The sequence below is a fragment of the Salvelinus fontinalis genome, chromosome 42 (genome assembly GCF_029448725.1).
Source record: "Salvelinus fontinalis isolate EN_2023a chromosome 42, ASM2944872v1, whole genome shotgun sequence".
In the NCBI taxonomy this organism is placed as follows: Eukaryota; Metazoa; Chordata; class Actinopteri; order Salmoniformes; family Salmonidae; genus Salvelinus; species Salvelinus fontinalis.
In genome coordinates, this window is record NC_074706.1 from 22,589,590 (window position 1) to 22,606,536 (window position 16,947).

At 45.4% G+C, this 16,947-nt stretch overlaps 1 protein-coding gene across 4 annotated transcripts in view; it reads right to left on the reverse strand.

Moving 5' to 3' along the window:
- LOC129841143 (phospholipid-transporting ATPase ABCA1-like) overlaps positions 1–16,292 on the reverse strand; it is a 45,588-nt gene extending 29,296 nt beyond the window's left edge. For all 4 annotated transcript variants that reach the window (XM_055909281.1, XM_055909280.1, XM_055909279.1 and 1 more), the window contains exons 1-5: positions 16,131–16,292; positions 13,812–13,917; positions 7,233–7,326; positions 3,978–4,119; positions 3,622–3,740 (exon numbers count right to left, since the gene is read on the reverse strand). In XM_055909281.1, coding sequence (XP_055765256.1) covers positions 3,622–3,740; positions 3,978–4,119; positions 7,233–7,326; positions 13,812–13,877 — 421 coding nt within the window. In that variant the 5' untranslated portion in view covers positions 13,878–13,917; positions 16,131–16,292. The remainder of the gene's footprint in view (positions 1–3,621; positions 3,741–3,977; positions 4,120–7,232; positions 7,327–13,811; positions 13,918–16,130) is intronic.
- Between the last annotated feature and the right edge of the window lie 655 nt (positions 16,293–16,947).

Below are 16,947 nucleotides of genomic sequence, written 5' to 3' on the forward strand. Positions count from 1 at the left end.
AACCCTTTTGGGTTCCAGGTAAAACTCAACTGGTAACACGATCTAGACAGGAAACACTTAGCTGCCCCAGAGGCTCCTGGGAGCAGGTCAGGGGGGACGTGGTGTGTGTTGAAGAGACGTCCCCACAGCATAGAGACCACTCCAGAGCATAGAGACGACCCCAGAGCATAGAGACGACCCCAGAGCAAATAACCAAGGAGTGGTCATGAGCTCTAATCATCCTGACTTCAGGAAACAAGAGACTGGAGATGTGCCTTAACAACAGTACTGAGTGAGAGTACTGCCATGAAAGACCAGCGGGATAGCCCCTAAAGGTACTGTCTGTCTGCACTTGGCCCCTAACTACTGAGAGTACCGCCATACAAGAAAGAGGGATAGCCCTGCACGTGACTTAGGTGGTGACTATGCTGTGTCTCTGACCTACCAAAACAATAACAAGTAGGCTACAACAATACGAGGCAGACTGGCAGCCAGGCTTGTCACTACTTGCCCTAGCTTCTGGTGAGTAATTCTTGATAGACCCGAGGAGACTGATGATTCACCTGTTCCCAAACCTCACTGACTCAACAAACAACCTACAATCAGACAAACAAAATGGCTGCCTTTGCCAAGTATGACAAATGACAGTTGGCTACAGATAATTTCAGGTTGATTGAAGAAGTGGAAGAAACTTACTGCACTATACCGGGAATAGGATTCCATTTGGGACGCAGAAGACGACTGTCCTGACTGACAGTCTAATATCCTGAGAGAAAGAAGCTGCCTGTGGTGTTATTCAACAGAACCAAAACGGGAAATGAGAGTCTGACTGATCTGGAACTTGACCGACCGACAGGGGGAAAAGGACAAAGAATGTGGGACACTAGGCAAGCCAGACCTCTTCGAGAAGGAGAATTGTGCGTGCGTGCATCCGCGCGTCAGTGTGCAGAGAATAGTTTAGCGACCTTCGAAAGAACAAACGACCCATCTAGGAAGCCTGTCAGTCAGTCTGGCTGACACATCAACCGATTACATTAAAGCTAGTTTTTGCTACAATCCCAAAAAGAGAAATGCAGGCAGCAGTCTAACGATGTCTAGCATATAAAACATACAGCGAGAGAAGAGAAAAGTCTGTGGATTTCGTGAGAAGTGGACATGTTTCATGAATAAGATTAAAGTGCTTCTGTTGTGACACGAGGCACTAATTCTAACAACAACATGAACTTTCTCCCCTTTGACATATCGGCACTTCACTGTAAGGCTTTATATAGGGGAAGGATTTTACAGCGGGTCAATGCACAGCTGTGATCTGCTCCGAGACTCCTTTTGAACACTGACGTAACCAATTGTAACACTAGTTGCTTTTCAAGTCTTGATATTAGAACACTGGTATTTTTAACACTGACACCTTTCTCCACGTTTGCCCAGACTGTTCACGTGACTCGTTTTAATTTGCATACAACATAATTATGCTGGAAGGAGCTGTTACGCAATAGTGTTGACGCGGTCTTCGCGACCTGAATATCTCAGGTCATATCTTAACTGTGCTCGAGTCCTCTGGAAGGACGCCTAGGTGGGAAGTGATACTGCAAGAGTAGATAGACGATAAATGCATGTTGGAGTGGAAATGTGAAATACTTTTTCACACCTTTTCTCTATCCAGACCAAAGTGGGGTCAGTGTTTTGAAGCGATTCATCTTGTAGTGATAGTCCTATGTTAATCTCTGAACTACTCTTTGGTTAGATATAGAATTGTAATAGTATGGTTACCACAGACACAGTTCATTTATGCTCCTTTATGTAATAATGAATGACATTTGTTATCTTTAAAATGCGTCAGCTTGATGGTTTAACAGCGGTGTTAGCGTTAACCTTGACGACGTGCCATGAGGCTCATCCAGCAGTTGATATTACATAATAAGCCAATTCAACCCAAAAAGTCAATTAATAGTCAATGTCAGTTGTACGTTGAAATATGACATTGGTATAATGTTAATTCAACGCGTTCTGCCCGGTGGGTAGGTAATATGTATGGCAGATTTGTAGGTGTGTGGGGACTGGGACACCTCAAGACTCATGCAAGGGAAAGATACTATCATCAACCTGATATCCTCGAAGACCTTTCCCCCTCTTCCTGGGCCAAGGTCATGACATCCCCATGTACCTTCCACTCTGAAAATGGCCGCTCAGCAGGAGCCAAAAGCGAACATACGGTACCCATTAAATCTGTGGAGCAGTGTGCAGGAGTTTCTTTTCAATGGTATGCAGTTTTATCATGCCGTTAATACAATTACTTATTCACCATCTAAAATGAGATGGACAGGAACGTGAGGGGAGACTAGAGCACATAATGATCCTCAAACAGGATGCAGACACATTCCAAGCCCAGGGTTGGTCCAGTTCAGACACAGCAGTCAAAACATTAAAAGGGCCACTTTGTTTAAATCTGTATCCTGTTGTGATGGGTGGGGTCCAGGGAGGTCTTCCTGCCATTTAAAGAGATAGAACAGGACATGGGCGCTCCCCCCCCCGTTGGCCCAGCAGCAACCTCCCCACCCCAGGACTGGCATGGACTGATTACACCAGTGCTATGCCAACCATAGAAATCTAATTACTAGAAGGGACAAAGCCTGGTCCCATATTTGTTTGTGCCGTCAAGCCAACTCCCAGCAGATCTGGGACCAGGCTAACAAAGCCCCTCAGACCACAGCGTTGTTTGACTGGATCACTCATGGGTACACTGAATCATAGAACATTGACTGGAATGAGAACGTCCATTCTAGTAATTCTATTTCTACGCTGCCAACCTGCACCCATTGCCCTCCATTATGAGCCAAAAGGCCCCATTCTGATTAGGAGCTGTATGGTCCCCAGTAATCTGCTTTTCTTCACATTAGGAATTTGGGTTTTCATGGAGGCCATTAAAATCTAAGCATGCCATTTGCTCTGAACTCTCTGCACCGTATGGCCCCAGGAAAACGAGGACTGAAACCGTCAAACAAGTCTCAAGTTCAGTACTATGTGCTTCAAGTGTACAGCGTGTGTCCTACGTCTATAGCTATAAGGCATGTACAGATAGGTGATCATACCTACCTACTGAAAAACCAAGCTAACCAAACCCAGATCAGTATGCGTGCAATACGTCTATGGCTCAGGGCCTATGTATGCATGTGGATACAGGCTTCGGATCAGATTCAGTAACATCAATGTCCACGCAGAAACATACATAAAATGTGATGTCAAGCAGTACTTTAAACAATACGTACAAATATATAAATCAGCGTAAATATATGGACGGTGCATCAATAAAAAAGTTTATCCATGTACATCCCACTGGGCACAGATGTCATTTCGACGTCTAGTTTTCATTTACATTTGGTTAAGTTGTCAACTAGCGAGAATTCAATGTGAAATCAACAAAACATGTCACCATGTCTTTGAATTTAAGAAAAAAGACGAAATTCCTGCATGTTGATGACTTTTTGCAAATCCAATCAGTTTTTCACATTGATTCAATGTCATCGCATTGCATTTACTTTGTTGAAATGACATGGAAACAAAGTTGATTCAACCAGTTTTTGGCCCAGTCGGATGCATCTTTAAGTCTGTAGCTCAGGGTCTATGTAATGTGATCTGTCCTACCTGCCGTGTTGCTCTGTAGTTTCCTCAGAGCCCGCACCAGAACTTTGTAGCCCTCGAAGCTCTTGTCATTCTGGCTGTAGAGGAGGATCTTCTTGGCATCGATGAACAGGCGGGAGATTCTGTGTTTCATAGAGAGACGATTAGACGATGTGAGGAACAACGGTGGTAAAACACACATGCTGATCCTCTGGGGTTGAGGGTCTGAAAGGAGGAACAATGCTCCTTGTGGCATGGTCCATTATTTCAATCTTTTAATGTCTTAGCTTACATTGTTTACTTGGTTGTTTGTCATAGACATGACTAATCAAATCATTCTATCAAATGTTAAAGGGCCAATTTTCCCGGGATGAACTCACATAGAATCGTTGAAGTTGCCCACCAGCCCTGGGGTCTCTCCTGGTGTGGGGTGGCGGAAGCAGGGGTTGTTGGCGTTACAGATGATCCCTTGCACCCAGGGCAAGGTGCCCGCCGAGGGCATGGCCTTGTTAGGGAAATGGCCTGGGGGGGGGGGGGGGGGGGGGGAATAGAGAAGTTCAATGATCGACACCACTCTATGTCACAATATCTCTCTATGTAACTGCCCAGATGGCCACTGAAGTCAAATGATTAGGTTGGGTAATTGTGGTACTTTAGTCAGTCACCCAACATTTCACAGTGGCAGAGCAAGGAGGACTGAGTGAAACTCCATTTCAGCTTGGCTCAATTCAGAAGATCGAAAGGACAGCCAGGCGAACATCTTGTTTAGCATGAGAACCGTGTTATCTAACAGAGAGACCAAGCCTGCATCCCAAATGACCCCCTATTCCGCAGGTGCTCTGGTCAAAAGCAGTGCACTATGTAGGGAATAGGGGGCCATCTGGGACGGAGAACAAGCGAGATCGTCATTGTCCGCAACATCAAACTCCGTACCATAGACAACAGTCAGACCCCCGTGGGGGGGTATCTGGTGAATAATTGCATCGGTGAACCACACGACTCATGTGACCTTTGGATCAGCATTCACTTTCAGTGACGGGTCAGAAGAGGTTGTCACTGCTACTGTACAGTAGTTAGTTATAAAGCCCGGCAGATTGTGAAGCAATCAACTAGACTGGGACGGTACAGTGTGACCCAGTCCTGAGGTCAATACTCTTGAGTTCAGTAGGTGAAATCAAGTATTACTATTTACATCCGAGTTGACTAGTGACAAGTTTGACCGTCAACAAAATGGTGACGTGCACATTCTGCAAAACAAGATGTTATAGAAGTATTCACATTTTCCTTTTTGTCAATGTTTGTGTGTGTGTGTGTGTGTGTGTGTGTGTGTGTGTGTGTGTGTGTGTGTGTGTGTGTGTGTGTGTGTGTGTGTGTGTGTGTGTGTGTGTGTGTGTGTGTGTGTCTGACAAGCCTGCTGGACTTTTTAAAGCAGTGCCATTGTAGTGACACTTGAATTGTCCTTTCACATTCCACAGTTAAGGTATCATACACAGAGTTTAATAGTCTAGCCTACTGGCCTGCTATCCAACCTACACTGAGTGTACAGAACATTTTGAACACCTGCTTTTTACCATGACATAGACTTCCCAGGTGAAAGCTATGATCCCTTATTGATGTCACTTATTCAATCCATTTAAAATCAGTGTAGATGAAGGGGAGGAGACCGGTTAAAGAAGGATTTATAAACCTTGAGACAATTTTGACATGGATTGTGTATGTGTGCCATTCAGAGGGTGAATGGGCAAGACAAAAAATGTAAGTGTCTTCGAACAGGGTATGGCAGGCACCAGGCGTACTGGTTTGAGTTTGTCAAGAACTGCAACGCTGCTGGGATTTTCACATTCAACAAGAATGTGTATCAAGAATGGTCCACCACCAAAAGGACATCCAGCAAACTTGACACAACTGTGGGAAGCATTGGAGTCAACTTGGGCCAGCATCCCTGTGGAACGCTTTCGAGACCTTGCAGAGTCCATGCCCAATGAATTTAAAGAGGGTGCAACTCAATATTAGGCAGGTGTTCCAAATGTTTTGTACACTCAGTGTATATCTGTATTATATATGAGGGCAAAGAGCCTTCTGACCTGGTGAAATACAGTATGTACATCCCAAATAGCACCCTATTCCCTAGGGCCCTGGTCAAAAGTACTGCACTATAAAGGGAATAGGATGCCAATGGAGATGCAACCAAGATCTTTACTGGAGACCTGTACTGACAAGATAGAGATAAGGAGGGCAATAGAAAGTATAGTAGCTATACATTCTTCTACTGACGTCCATACTGTATTGATGTAAACAAACATACTACACAGTCCAGTGTTGTTGGAGTCTTACTGGTATACATTTGAATTCAGGAAGTAGATTTAATGGAGATTAATTTATTATTGCGTTCAGGTGAATTTTGCAATAATTCAATTTCATTTCACTCTCTGATTTTACAGAAATAAACAATTCCACTTTAGCTTCTAACTTTGTCAAAACATCTTTAAAATGTCATCAACAGGTTTGTCGGAGTTGACGTTTTCTAAGAATTATTATCATGTTCTCATTAACAACGTTATTCAATGTGAGTTTGCCAAGATACAACAGGCAAATGTTGTACACCGGTCATTCCAGGAAACAGGCTTTTCTTGACTGACTCCATTGAATTAACGATCAATGGATCTTTCACAAAGTGGAATGCAAAGGAAATAGAATTACACTTAAATGAAGTACATCAGCATTGATAATATATTACCTGTGTAAGTAAGTTCCCAGAGCTGTCATTGTGTACTACAGGAGTTTTAAAGGCCAGCGGGTCAATATATCAAATGTTGACCAACTGAGTGGGATATTGACCAACTGAGTGGGATATTGACCAACTGAGTGGGATATTGACCAACTGAGCGGGATGTTTTTAAGAAAAGAGTATAGAGGGAGGACATTGGCTTGGGATGAGTAATGGCAGGTAAGGCCATTAACGTACTCTTCTCTGCATTGACATTTGGACAATAAAAAAAAAAAAATTGCTTTCCAGGAGGCCTATGGAACAATTCCACAAGTGTTCACTCAGTCCACAATTTGTTTCCCCTTATCCATTGTTCTAGATTCTAGAATAACTAAATCCATTTAGACACATTTCTTGTTGGAATGTCCTGCCTTCCACTGTTTTGTTGTGACTATCTGTCTTTGATATGAACAGTAATGTCCTTTAAAAATGATGAGCTCTCTCTTTCCCTGAAGTATCTTTTGCCTGTATTGCTTTGCTTTCCTATGAGTCTTGGACTCAATAAACAATAGTGGCTGATGATATAGAAGACAACTGTCTGGAATCCTGTTGTCCTCCATCTTGTGATCTCTGACTCATCTGACTACAAAGAACGGGAAATGGGAACAAATGATTACGGGAAACAGTATTCGGACCAAATGTCATGAGGTCTCTAGTACGTCACTGCTTACCCAGTCGAGACTAACATTATTCTTGAATTGCCTCATTATAACTGTGCGTATAGACAAGGCTAGATTTGAGTCGATTTGAGCTCAATTCAAATTCTAAAAGCTTTATTGTCCTTCAAATTTACAGAAGACAGAAAATCGTCTTTCACAGGCTAGTGCACTGTGAATTCAGGCACTCTGTGTATGTGTGGGCTACTTACATTCATGTTGCTCGTAGGGCGGGTAATGCATCCTCACAGATATGAGGATGAAGAAGATGAAGAGCGGCCATATTATCTCGATAACTAGCTGGAGCTGAAAGGGAAGTTCAGAAGGTCGATGAGAGACTGAAACTCAGTCAGGACAAACAGCATTCAAACAGTGAAACCAATGCCATAGTAAGGATGTCTGGTCTCCCTACAGAACAACCCATTTAGAGATTTCAATCATGTGGAGTTTATTCGGGGCAAAATGACAGATAAGGAGGAATCTTTGAACCTGAAATTGTTTGCAAAGTAGGGTGGCCATGGATGTAAAAACAATTTGTCGCAAAAAAATACTGAATGTTTCAGTGTCTTAGAGCAGTGGTTCCCAACCAGGGGTACTAGAATAGGTACTTGAGAAGACTTATGAGAGTCTTGGTACTTGGTGGTACAATAACTGAAAAAGGTTGCGAACCACTGTCCTGGAGTAGACAACCCACCTCTAAGCTTTCTTTGTGTACTTTAGTCTACAATCCAGGTTACCAATTTCTTGACTATGTTGGATGGATCATTTTGATACTAAATGAGACATTTCATCAATTACAAAAATATTATTTTAAAATCTAGGATCCCCTTTAGAATGGACTGGTCCAGCTATACAATGGAAGTGGGTCATTCCACAAACCCTTATTGGGGTGTCAGGCAGCCATTAAGGGCTTTATCAGCTGTTGTTGGCAAATATATTATAATCTTTATCCTAGCTAGGGCTGGGAGTGGGAAGGGAGAGGTGTTGGTTGGGTGGACATATGTTCACAACAGCTGCTGTCCTCCCAGCCCCAGACTCACAGAGCATCGGGATGGGGGATGGGAGACGGGAGACGAAAGGATGATTGGTCAAATGGAGGCCGAGGATATGTTCTATAAATGTACCTGGTTCTTAGATTCTTCTGAGAGATTTCGAGGTTTAACAGTTGGATGACATGATAAGACAAGGTGACAGTGTTGTTTAAAATGTTCCAGAATCAAAACCCTTTGTGTGGAAAACGTGCACTTGAGAGAGCACTTAAGACTCCTCCCCGCTATGAGACACCATCACTACATTGACTCTCTGCTACGTTGACGTCCTCTACAGTCTGAACATCCTCAATGAGTCAAAGGATCAAGTTCATTCAAGTGTTGTTTTTTTTACAATATCTGTCATGTTTTGTCATTGATTATCATGTCTTGTCCCTGTGCTTCCCTTCTATTCGTTTCCCTCTGCTGGTCTTATTTGGTTCTTTCCCTCTTTCTATCCCTCTCTCTCTCCCTCCCTCTCTCCCTCTCTCGCTCTCTCTCTATCGTTCCGTTCCTGCTCCCAGCTGTTCCTCATTCTCCTAACTACCTCATTTACTCTTTCACACCTGTCCCCTATTTTGCCCTCTGATTAGAGTCCCTATTTCTCCCTCTGTTTTCCGCTTCTGTCCTTGTCGGATCCTTTTTTGACGTTTGCTGTTCTGTGTCCTTGTTCCGCCCTGTCGTGTTTTTGCCTTCATCAGATGCTGCGTGTGAGCAGGTGTCACCTAAGATATATCCAGGAGTACCGTTTTGTTTAAGACTGGAATAAAGACTCTGTTTATGTTAAGTCGCTTTTGGGTCCTCATTCACCAGCATAACAGAAGGATCCGACCAATAATGGACCCAGCGACTACGGATTCTCGCAACACTGCCATCAAGATCCAGGAAGCAATGCTCGGCAGACACGAGCAGGAATTGTCTGCTGCTCGTCATGCCGTTGAGACCCTGGCCGCTCAGGTCTCCAACCTCTCAGGACAGTTTCAGAGTCTTCGTCTCGTGCCACCTGCTACTTCCTGGTCTTCCGAGTCTTCGGAACCTAGGGTTAATAACCCACCATGTTACTCTGGGCAACCCACTGAGTGCCGCTCCTTTCTCACCCAGTGTGATATTGTGTTTTCTCTCCAGCCCAACACATACTCAAGAGAGAGAGCTCGGATCGCCTACGTCATATCACTCCTTACTGGTCGGGCTCGGGAGTGGGGCACAGCTATCTGGGAGGCAAGGACTGAGTGTACTAACGATTATCAGAGCTTTAAAGAGGAGATGATACGGGTTTTTGATCGTTCAGTTTTTGGGAAGGAGGCTTCCAGGGCCCTGGCTTCCCTATGTCAAGGTGATCGATCCATAACGGATTACTCTATAGAGTTTCGCACTCTTGCTGCCTCCAGTGACTGGAACGAGCCGGCGTTGCTCGCTCGTTTTCTGGAGGGACTCCACGCTGAGGTTAAAGATGAGATTCTCTCCCGGGAGGTTCCTTCCAGCGTGGACTCTTTGATTGCACTCGCCATCCGCATAGAACGACGGGTAGATCTTCGTCACCGAGCTCGTGGAGGAGAGCTCGCGTTAACGGTGTTCCCCCTCTCCGCATCTCAACCATCTCCTTCCACCGGCTCAGAGACTGAGCCCATGCAGCTGGGAGGTATTCGCATCTCGACTAAGGAGAGGGAACGGAGAATCACCAACCGCCTTTGCCTCTATTGCGGTTCTGCTGGACATTTTGTTATTTCATGTCCAGTAAAAGACAGAGCTCATCAGTAAGCGGAGGGCTACTGGTGAGCGCTACTACTCAGGTCTCTCCATCAAGATCCTGTACTACATTGTCGGTCCATCTACGCTGGTCTGGTTCGGCTGCTTCCTGCAGTGCCTTGATAGACTCTGGGGCTGAGGGTTGTTTTATGGACGAAGCATGGGCTCGGAAGCATGACATTCCTCTCAGACAGTTAGGGAAGCCCACGCCCATGTTCGCCTTAGATGGTAGTCTTCTCCCCAGTATCAGATGTGAGACACTACCTTTAACCCTCACAGTATCTGGTAACCACAGTGAGACCATTTCCTTTTTGATTTTTCGTTCACCTTTTACACCTGTTGTTTTGGGTCATCCCTGGCTAGTATGTCATAATCCTTCTATAAATTGGTCTAGTAATTCTATCCTATCCTGGAACGTTTCTTGTCATGTGAAGTGTTTAATGTCTGCTATCCCCCCTGTTTCTTCTGTCCCCTCTTCTCAGGAGGAACCTGGTGATTTGACAGGAGTGCCGGAGGAATATCATGATCTGCGCACGGTCTTCAGTCGGTCCAGAGCCAACTCCCTTCCTCCTCACCGGTCGTATGATTGTTGTATTGATCTCCTTCCGGGAACCACTCCTCCTCGGGGTAGACTATACTCTCTGTCGGCTCCCGAACGTAAGGCTCTCGAGGATTATCTGTCTGTTTCTCTTGACGCCGGTACCGTGGTGCCTTCTTCCTCTCCCTGCCGGAGCGGGGTTTTTTTTTGTTAAGAAGGACGGTGCTCTGCGTCCATGCGTGGATTATCGAGGGCTGAATGAGATAACGGTTAAGAATCGTTATCCGCTTCCCCTTATGTCGTCAGCCTTCGAGATTCTGCAGGGAGCCAGGTGCTTTACTAAGTTGGACCTTCGTAACGCTTACCATCTCGTGCGCATCAGAGAGGGGGACGAGTGGAAAACGGCGTTTAACACTCCGTTAGGGCATTTTGAATGCCGGGTTCTGCCGTTCGGTCTCGCTAATGCTCCAGCTGTCTTTCAGGCATTAGTTAATGATGTACTGAGAGACATGCTGAACATCTTTGTTTTCGTTTACCTTGACGATATCCTGATTTTTTCACCGTCACTCGAGATTCATGTTCAGCACGTTCGACGTGTACTCCAGCGCCTTTTAGAGAATTGTCTCTACGTGAAGGCTGAGAAGTGCGCCTTTCATGTCTCCTCTGTCACATTTCTCGGTTCTGTTATTTCCGCTGAAGGCATTCAGATGGATCCCGCTAAGGTCCAGGCTGTCAGCGATTGGCCCGTTCCTAAGTCACGTGTCGAGTTGCAGCGCTTTCTCGGTTTCGCTAATTTCTATCGGCGTTTCATTCGTAATTTCGGTCAAGTGGCTGCTCCTCTCACAGCTCTGACTTCTGTCAAGACGTGCTTTAAGTGGTCCGGTTCCGCCCAGGGAGCTTTTGATCTCCTCAAGAAGCGTTTTACGTCCGCTCCTATCCTTGTTACTCCTGACGTCACTAAACAATTTATTGTCGAGGTTGACGCTTCAGAGGTGGGCGTGGGAGCCATTCTGTCCCAGCGCTTCCATTCTGACGATAAGGTCCATCCTTGCGCTTATTTTTCTCATCGCCTGTCGTCATCGGAACGCAACTATGATGTGGGTAACCGCGAACTGCTCGCCATCCGCTTAGCCCTAGGCGAATGGCGACAGTGGTTGGAGGGGGCGACCGTCCCTTTTGTCGTTTGGACTGACCATAAGAACCTTGAGTACATCCGTTCTGCCAAACGACTTAATGCACGTCAAGCTCGTTGGGCGTTGTTTTTCGCTCGTTTCGAGTTCGTGATTTCTTATCGCCCGGGAAATAAGAACACCAAGCCTGATGCCTTATCCCGTCTCTTTGGTTCTTCTGGGGCTTCTACCGACCCCGAGGGGATTCTCCCTGAGGGGCGTGTTGTCGGGTTGACTGTCTGGGGAATTGAGAGACAGGTAAAGCAAGCGCTCACTCACACTGCGTCGCCGCGCGCTTGTCCTAGTAACCTTCTGTTCGTTCCTGTCTCTACTCGTCTGGCTGTTCTTCAGTGGGCTCACTCTGCCAAGTTAGCTGGCCACCCCGGCGTTCGGGGTACGCTTGCTTCTATTCGCCAGCGGTTTTGGTGGCCTACTCAGGAGCGTGACACGCGCCGTTTCGTGGCTGCTTGTTCGGACTGCGCGCAGACTAAGTCAGGTAACTCTCCTCCTGCCGGTCGTCTCAGACCGCTTCCCATTCCTTCTCGACCATGGTCTCACATCGCCTTAGACTTTATTACCGGTCTGCCTTCGTCTGCGGGGAAGACTGTGATTCTTACGGTTGTCGATAGGTTCTCTAAGGCGGCACATTTCATTCCCCTCGCTAAGCTTCCTTCCGCTAAGGAGACGGCACAAATCATCATTGAGAATGTGTTTAGAATTCATGGCCTCCCGTTAGACGCCGTTTCAGACAGAGGTCCGCAATTCACGTCACAGTTTTGGAGGGAGTTCTGTCGTTTGATTGGTGCTTCCGTCAGTCTCTCTTCCGGGTTTCATCCCCAGTCTAACGGTCAAGCAGAAAGGGCCAATCAGACGATTGGTCGCATATTACGCAGCCTTTCTTTTCGTAACCCTGCGTCTTGGGCAGAACAGCTCCCTTGGGCAGAATATGCTCACAACTCGCTTCCTTCGTCTGCTACCGGGCTATCTCCGTTTCAGAGTAGTCTTGGGTACCAGCCTCCTCTGTTCTCGTCCCAGCTCGCCGAGTCCAGCGTTCCCTCCGCTCAGGTTTTTGTCCAACGTTGTGAGCGCACCTGGAGGAGGGTCAGGTCTGCACTTTGCCGTTACAGGGCGCAGACTGTGAGAGCCGCCAATAAACGTAGGATTAAGAGTCCTAGGTATTGTCGCGGTCAGAGAGTGTGGCTTTCCACTCGTAACCTTCCCCTTACGACAGCTTCTCGCAAGTTGACTCCGCGGTTCATTGGTCCGTTCCGTGTCTCTCAGGTCGTCAATCCTGTCGCTGTGCGACTGCTTCTTCCGCGACATCTTCGTCGCGTCCACCCTGTCTTCCATGTCTCCTGTGTCAAGCCTTTTCTTCGCGCCCCCGTTCGTCTCCCCCCCCCCCCCCCCCCGTCCTTGTCGAGGGCGCACCTATTTACAGGGTACGGAAGATCTTGGACATGCGTTCTCGGGGACGTGGTCACCAGTACTTAGTGGATTGGGAGGGTTACGGTCCTGAGGAGAGGAGTTGGGTTCCATCTCGGGACGTGCTGGACCGTTCGTTGATTGATGATTTCCTCCGTTGCCGCCAGGGTTCCTCCTCGAGTGCGCCAGGAGGCGCTCGGTGAGTGGGGGGGTACTGTCATGTTTTGTCATTGATTATCATGTCTTGTCCCTGTGCTTCCCTTCTATTCGTTTCCCTCTGCTGGTCTTATTTGGTTCTTTCCCTCTTTCTATCCCTCTCTCTCTCCCTCCCTCTCTCCCTCTCTCGCTCTCTCTCTATCGTTCCGTTCCTGCTCCCAGCTGTTCCTCATTCTCCTAACTACCTCATTTACTCTTTCACACCTGTCCCCTATTTTGCCCTCTGATTAGAGTCCCTATTTCTCCCTCTGTTTTCCGCTTCTGTCCTTGTCGGATCCTTGTTTGATGTTTGCTGTTCTGTGTCCTTGTTCCGCCCTGTCGTGTTTTTGCCTTCATCAGATGCTGCGTGTGAGCAGGTGTCACCTAAGATATATCCAGGAGTACCGTTTTGTTTAAGACTGGAATAAAGACTCTGTTTATGTTAAGTCGCTTTTGGGTCCTCATTCACCAGCATAACAATATCACCCTTTTTACCAATACATAGACAATGCTATTTTTCTGTGTGCATTGGCCACACAAACCACAATAGTAACACATTGTATAGCTACCAAATCTCGTAGCCAATAACCCTTATTTTTTCCACTTTTCCCCAGCAACAACCTTGACATGCTCCCCTTATCTCACAGAACCTTCGTAGGGTTGGTGGACTTTTATTTTGTAGTAGCTACTTACTGTCTGTCTCCGTCTGTAGGTGAAGTTCTTCCACAGCAGTAAGCCCAGTTGAGTAGAGATGGCCATCTCGCCTCAGGGACCTATCCTACAGCCGTCCAACTCCCAACTGCAGAGCACAGTGACAACACAATGAGACTCAGGGACCTTTCCTACAGCCGTCCAGCTCCCGACTGCAGAGCACAGTGACAACACAGTGAGACTCAGGGACCTTTCCTACAGCCGTCCAGCTCCCGACTGCAGAGCACAGTGACAACACAGTGAGACTCAGGGACCTTTCCTACAGCCGTCCAGCTCCCGACTGCAGAGCACAGTGACAACACAGTGAGACTCGGGGACTTTTCCTACAGCCGTCCAGCTCCCGACTGCAGAGCACAGTGACAACACAGTGACAACACAGGAGTGAGACTCAGGGACCTTTCCTACAACTCTTGAGCTCCGCATCTGCAGACACACAGCACAGTGAGACCAGAGAAGAAGGCTGTTTGAGTCCACTGGACACCACGCCACTCATAGGTCAAAGTCTAACCAAATATAACCATCAGATCTCCAATGGATACTGGACTGTATTAACCAATCAGAGCAGTTTCCAGGATTGGGAGATTCAGTGTATGTTACAAAAAACACACTGGGACTTTTGGATCTACAAACAGTCACTGGATACTTGGCAAGTGAAGGTGTGCCACCCACACAATTGCAAAAAAAAATTGACTTTAATATCTAAAGTACCAGATGTCCTCATGACATTTCAATTCTATCCAGCTATTGCAATGCAGAAATTAGCAATCACTCAAATAGCAAAAGGCAAATGCTGTTACAATCTATTTATACAAACAGCTGTATTGTTAAAAACTTCCAGATGCAACAGAGTTTTTATGACACAACTGGGTCCCGTGTGGCTCAGTTGGTAGAGCATGGCACATGCAACGCCAGGGTTGTGGGTTCGATTCCCACGGGGGACCAGAATACAACAACAACAAAAAAAGTATGAAAATGTATGCACGCTCTATTCAATAAACTATGGTGATGAAACACGCTCTCAAACAATTGTAAATCCCGTTCTTAGGCCAAAACTGTATGAGACGAATGAAGGACAGGCAGACTATGCATGTAACATTTCATCAGTGATGTAGCCTATTCATTACGAAACACATTCAAAAGATTAATTGGGCAAAATCTGAATGATAGTTTACCTCAGGTCCCAGCGTAATAAAACAGATGTTCAAATGAACATATCGTATATTGGTTACATTTAAGGTTGTTACCATGTTTTTACGTTCTTTTTTCCATCAGCTTCATCGCATAACATAACAAACCACTACAGTACAAATTGTAAACAACAGCCTCCCTCCAAATGAATCAAAGCGGTTGCCTGGTGCAGAATTGCTGAGGGCTCCTCTAGTGTTTTAATGTGGTTATTGCCTTTTTCACTCGTTCCAGATCCATATCATGATCATCTTTTTCCCCCAATAGAAGCTTAGCCTGTTATTTTTTCAACTACGGTCTCAAAACATTCAGAATGCGAACATCTTACAAAGATGAATAACAAAATTAATCAACGCTTTGATGAAACAGGCTATGAAAAAAAACGAATGAATAACGATATGACAACCACTATAGTCAACGATGGGCCGAAAATAAAACCTAATTGCTCATCCTTTCTGGCAAACATCTGCTACCTTTACCAACAACATCAAGCCTGCATCAATGAATCAGAAACAAACATTTATTAAAACAATACAAACATAATTTCACAAACTAAGACGTTGCATTCTTTCATTGTAATCGAAAGTCAACCATATCAGGGCAATATAATTATCGAAATTATTTCAGAACTTCATGCTGGGTGTTTCATTGTTTCAAGAGGAAGGGGTTACTCTCGGTCATTCAGCGCAGCGCAGACTCTTCCATACAATAAACCGCAGCAGATGCTGTAGCCCATACACTGTATTCATCAAGCACAATACGGTCATATGTGATAAAGGACATAACATACACTACCCACACTTTGTCATCTTACCCATCCGACCAAAATCTCATAAATGCATCTAAGTTATTCAATAGATTTGATGGAGGATAAACACTAGAAATCATGTGTTGATTGTTGTGAACGACGTCGCGTACTATACAGGCGCGGAGGCAAAGATGCGCTTTTGTTTTGAAAAGATTTACAAACTGAATCAAACATGCGCAACCATGTACATCCATTCTGTAAATATCAAATAAAACAGTTCCTCTGGGATGTTGCATGACACAATGCATATCACCCACAGAGCAACTTAACAAAGAAACAACAAAAACGAACAAATAAAAACAACCGACCTTTTTCCCTAATGCTGCGAAATTCCAATTCTTCAATGTTCATAAATGTTAATTCCTTGAATTGGAAAAGGTAAAATGTACGCTTTTTTATTCGCTTTTTCGGGACCGTTATTGTCTTCGCTGCTCTGTGTCTCTGGTTCTGCCTTTTTTCTCTTCCAAGCTTTTATAGTGGCAGCCAATGCAGCCGCTTTCAGAAGAGGAAAGGTAACTCGCGGTCAAAAGGATACGAGGCTGTTTGTGTTGCTGTCGCCTTAAACGGGACACACGCGTAGAGCCAAAACACTGCTCTTAAGAGGGCTACGGTGCCCTATACGGATATATTTAGGTATTGAATTGGTCCATGCAATGTATACAACAATTTTATGATTGTGTAATTGTCATATCTGTATAATAGCCACATTTTGGGTTGAAAACAAGTGCTCAGTCTTGTCAGTGGCCAGTGGGGACATAATCGAGTCCAATAAATACCATCATTCTATGACAGACTCTAAATGTAGGTTCAATCTGAAGGCATATCAGTTCACACACTTTATAAAAATAGAATTGTGTTTTATCCTTTGGAAATAGAATTCTATAAGTGTTTGAACTTCAGATTGAACCTACATTTAGAGTCTGTCATAGCATATTGATATTTATTGGCCCAAAGACCATTCCACCTCAGTGACTTTGACTAAACAATAACTAGACACACAAGTTTGACGACCAGGTTTACTGGTTAACTAACTACAGAATGCTGTCCAACGATGCTGCATTCGTGATGACTAGGGCCAATATCAATGTATCATCAACTAGACTACAGGAGAAAATACACTCGGAG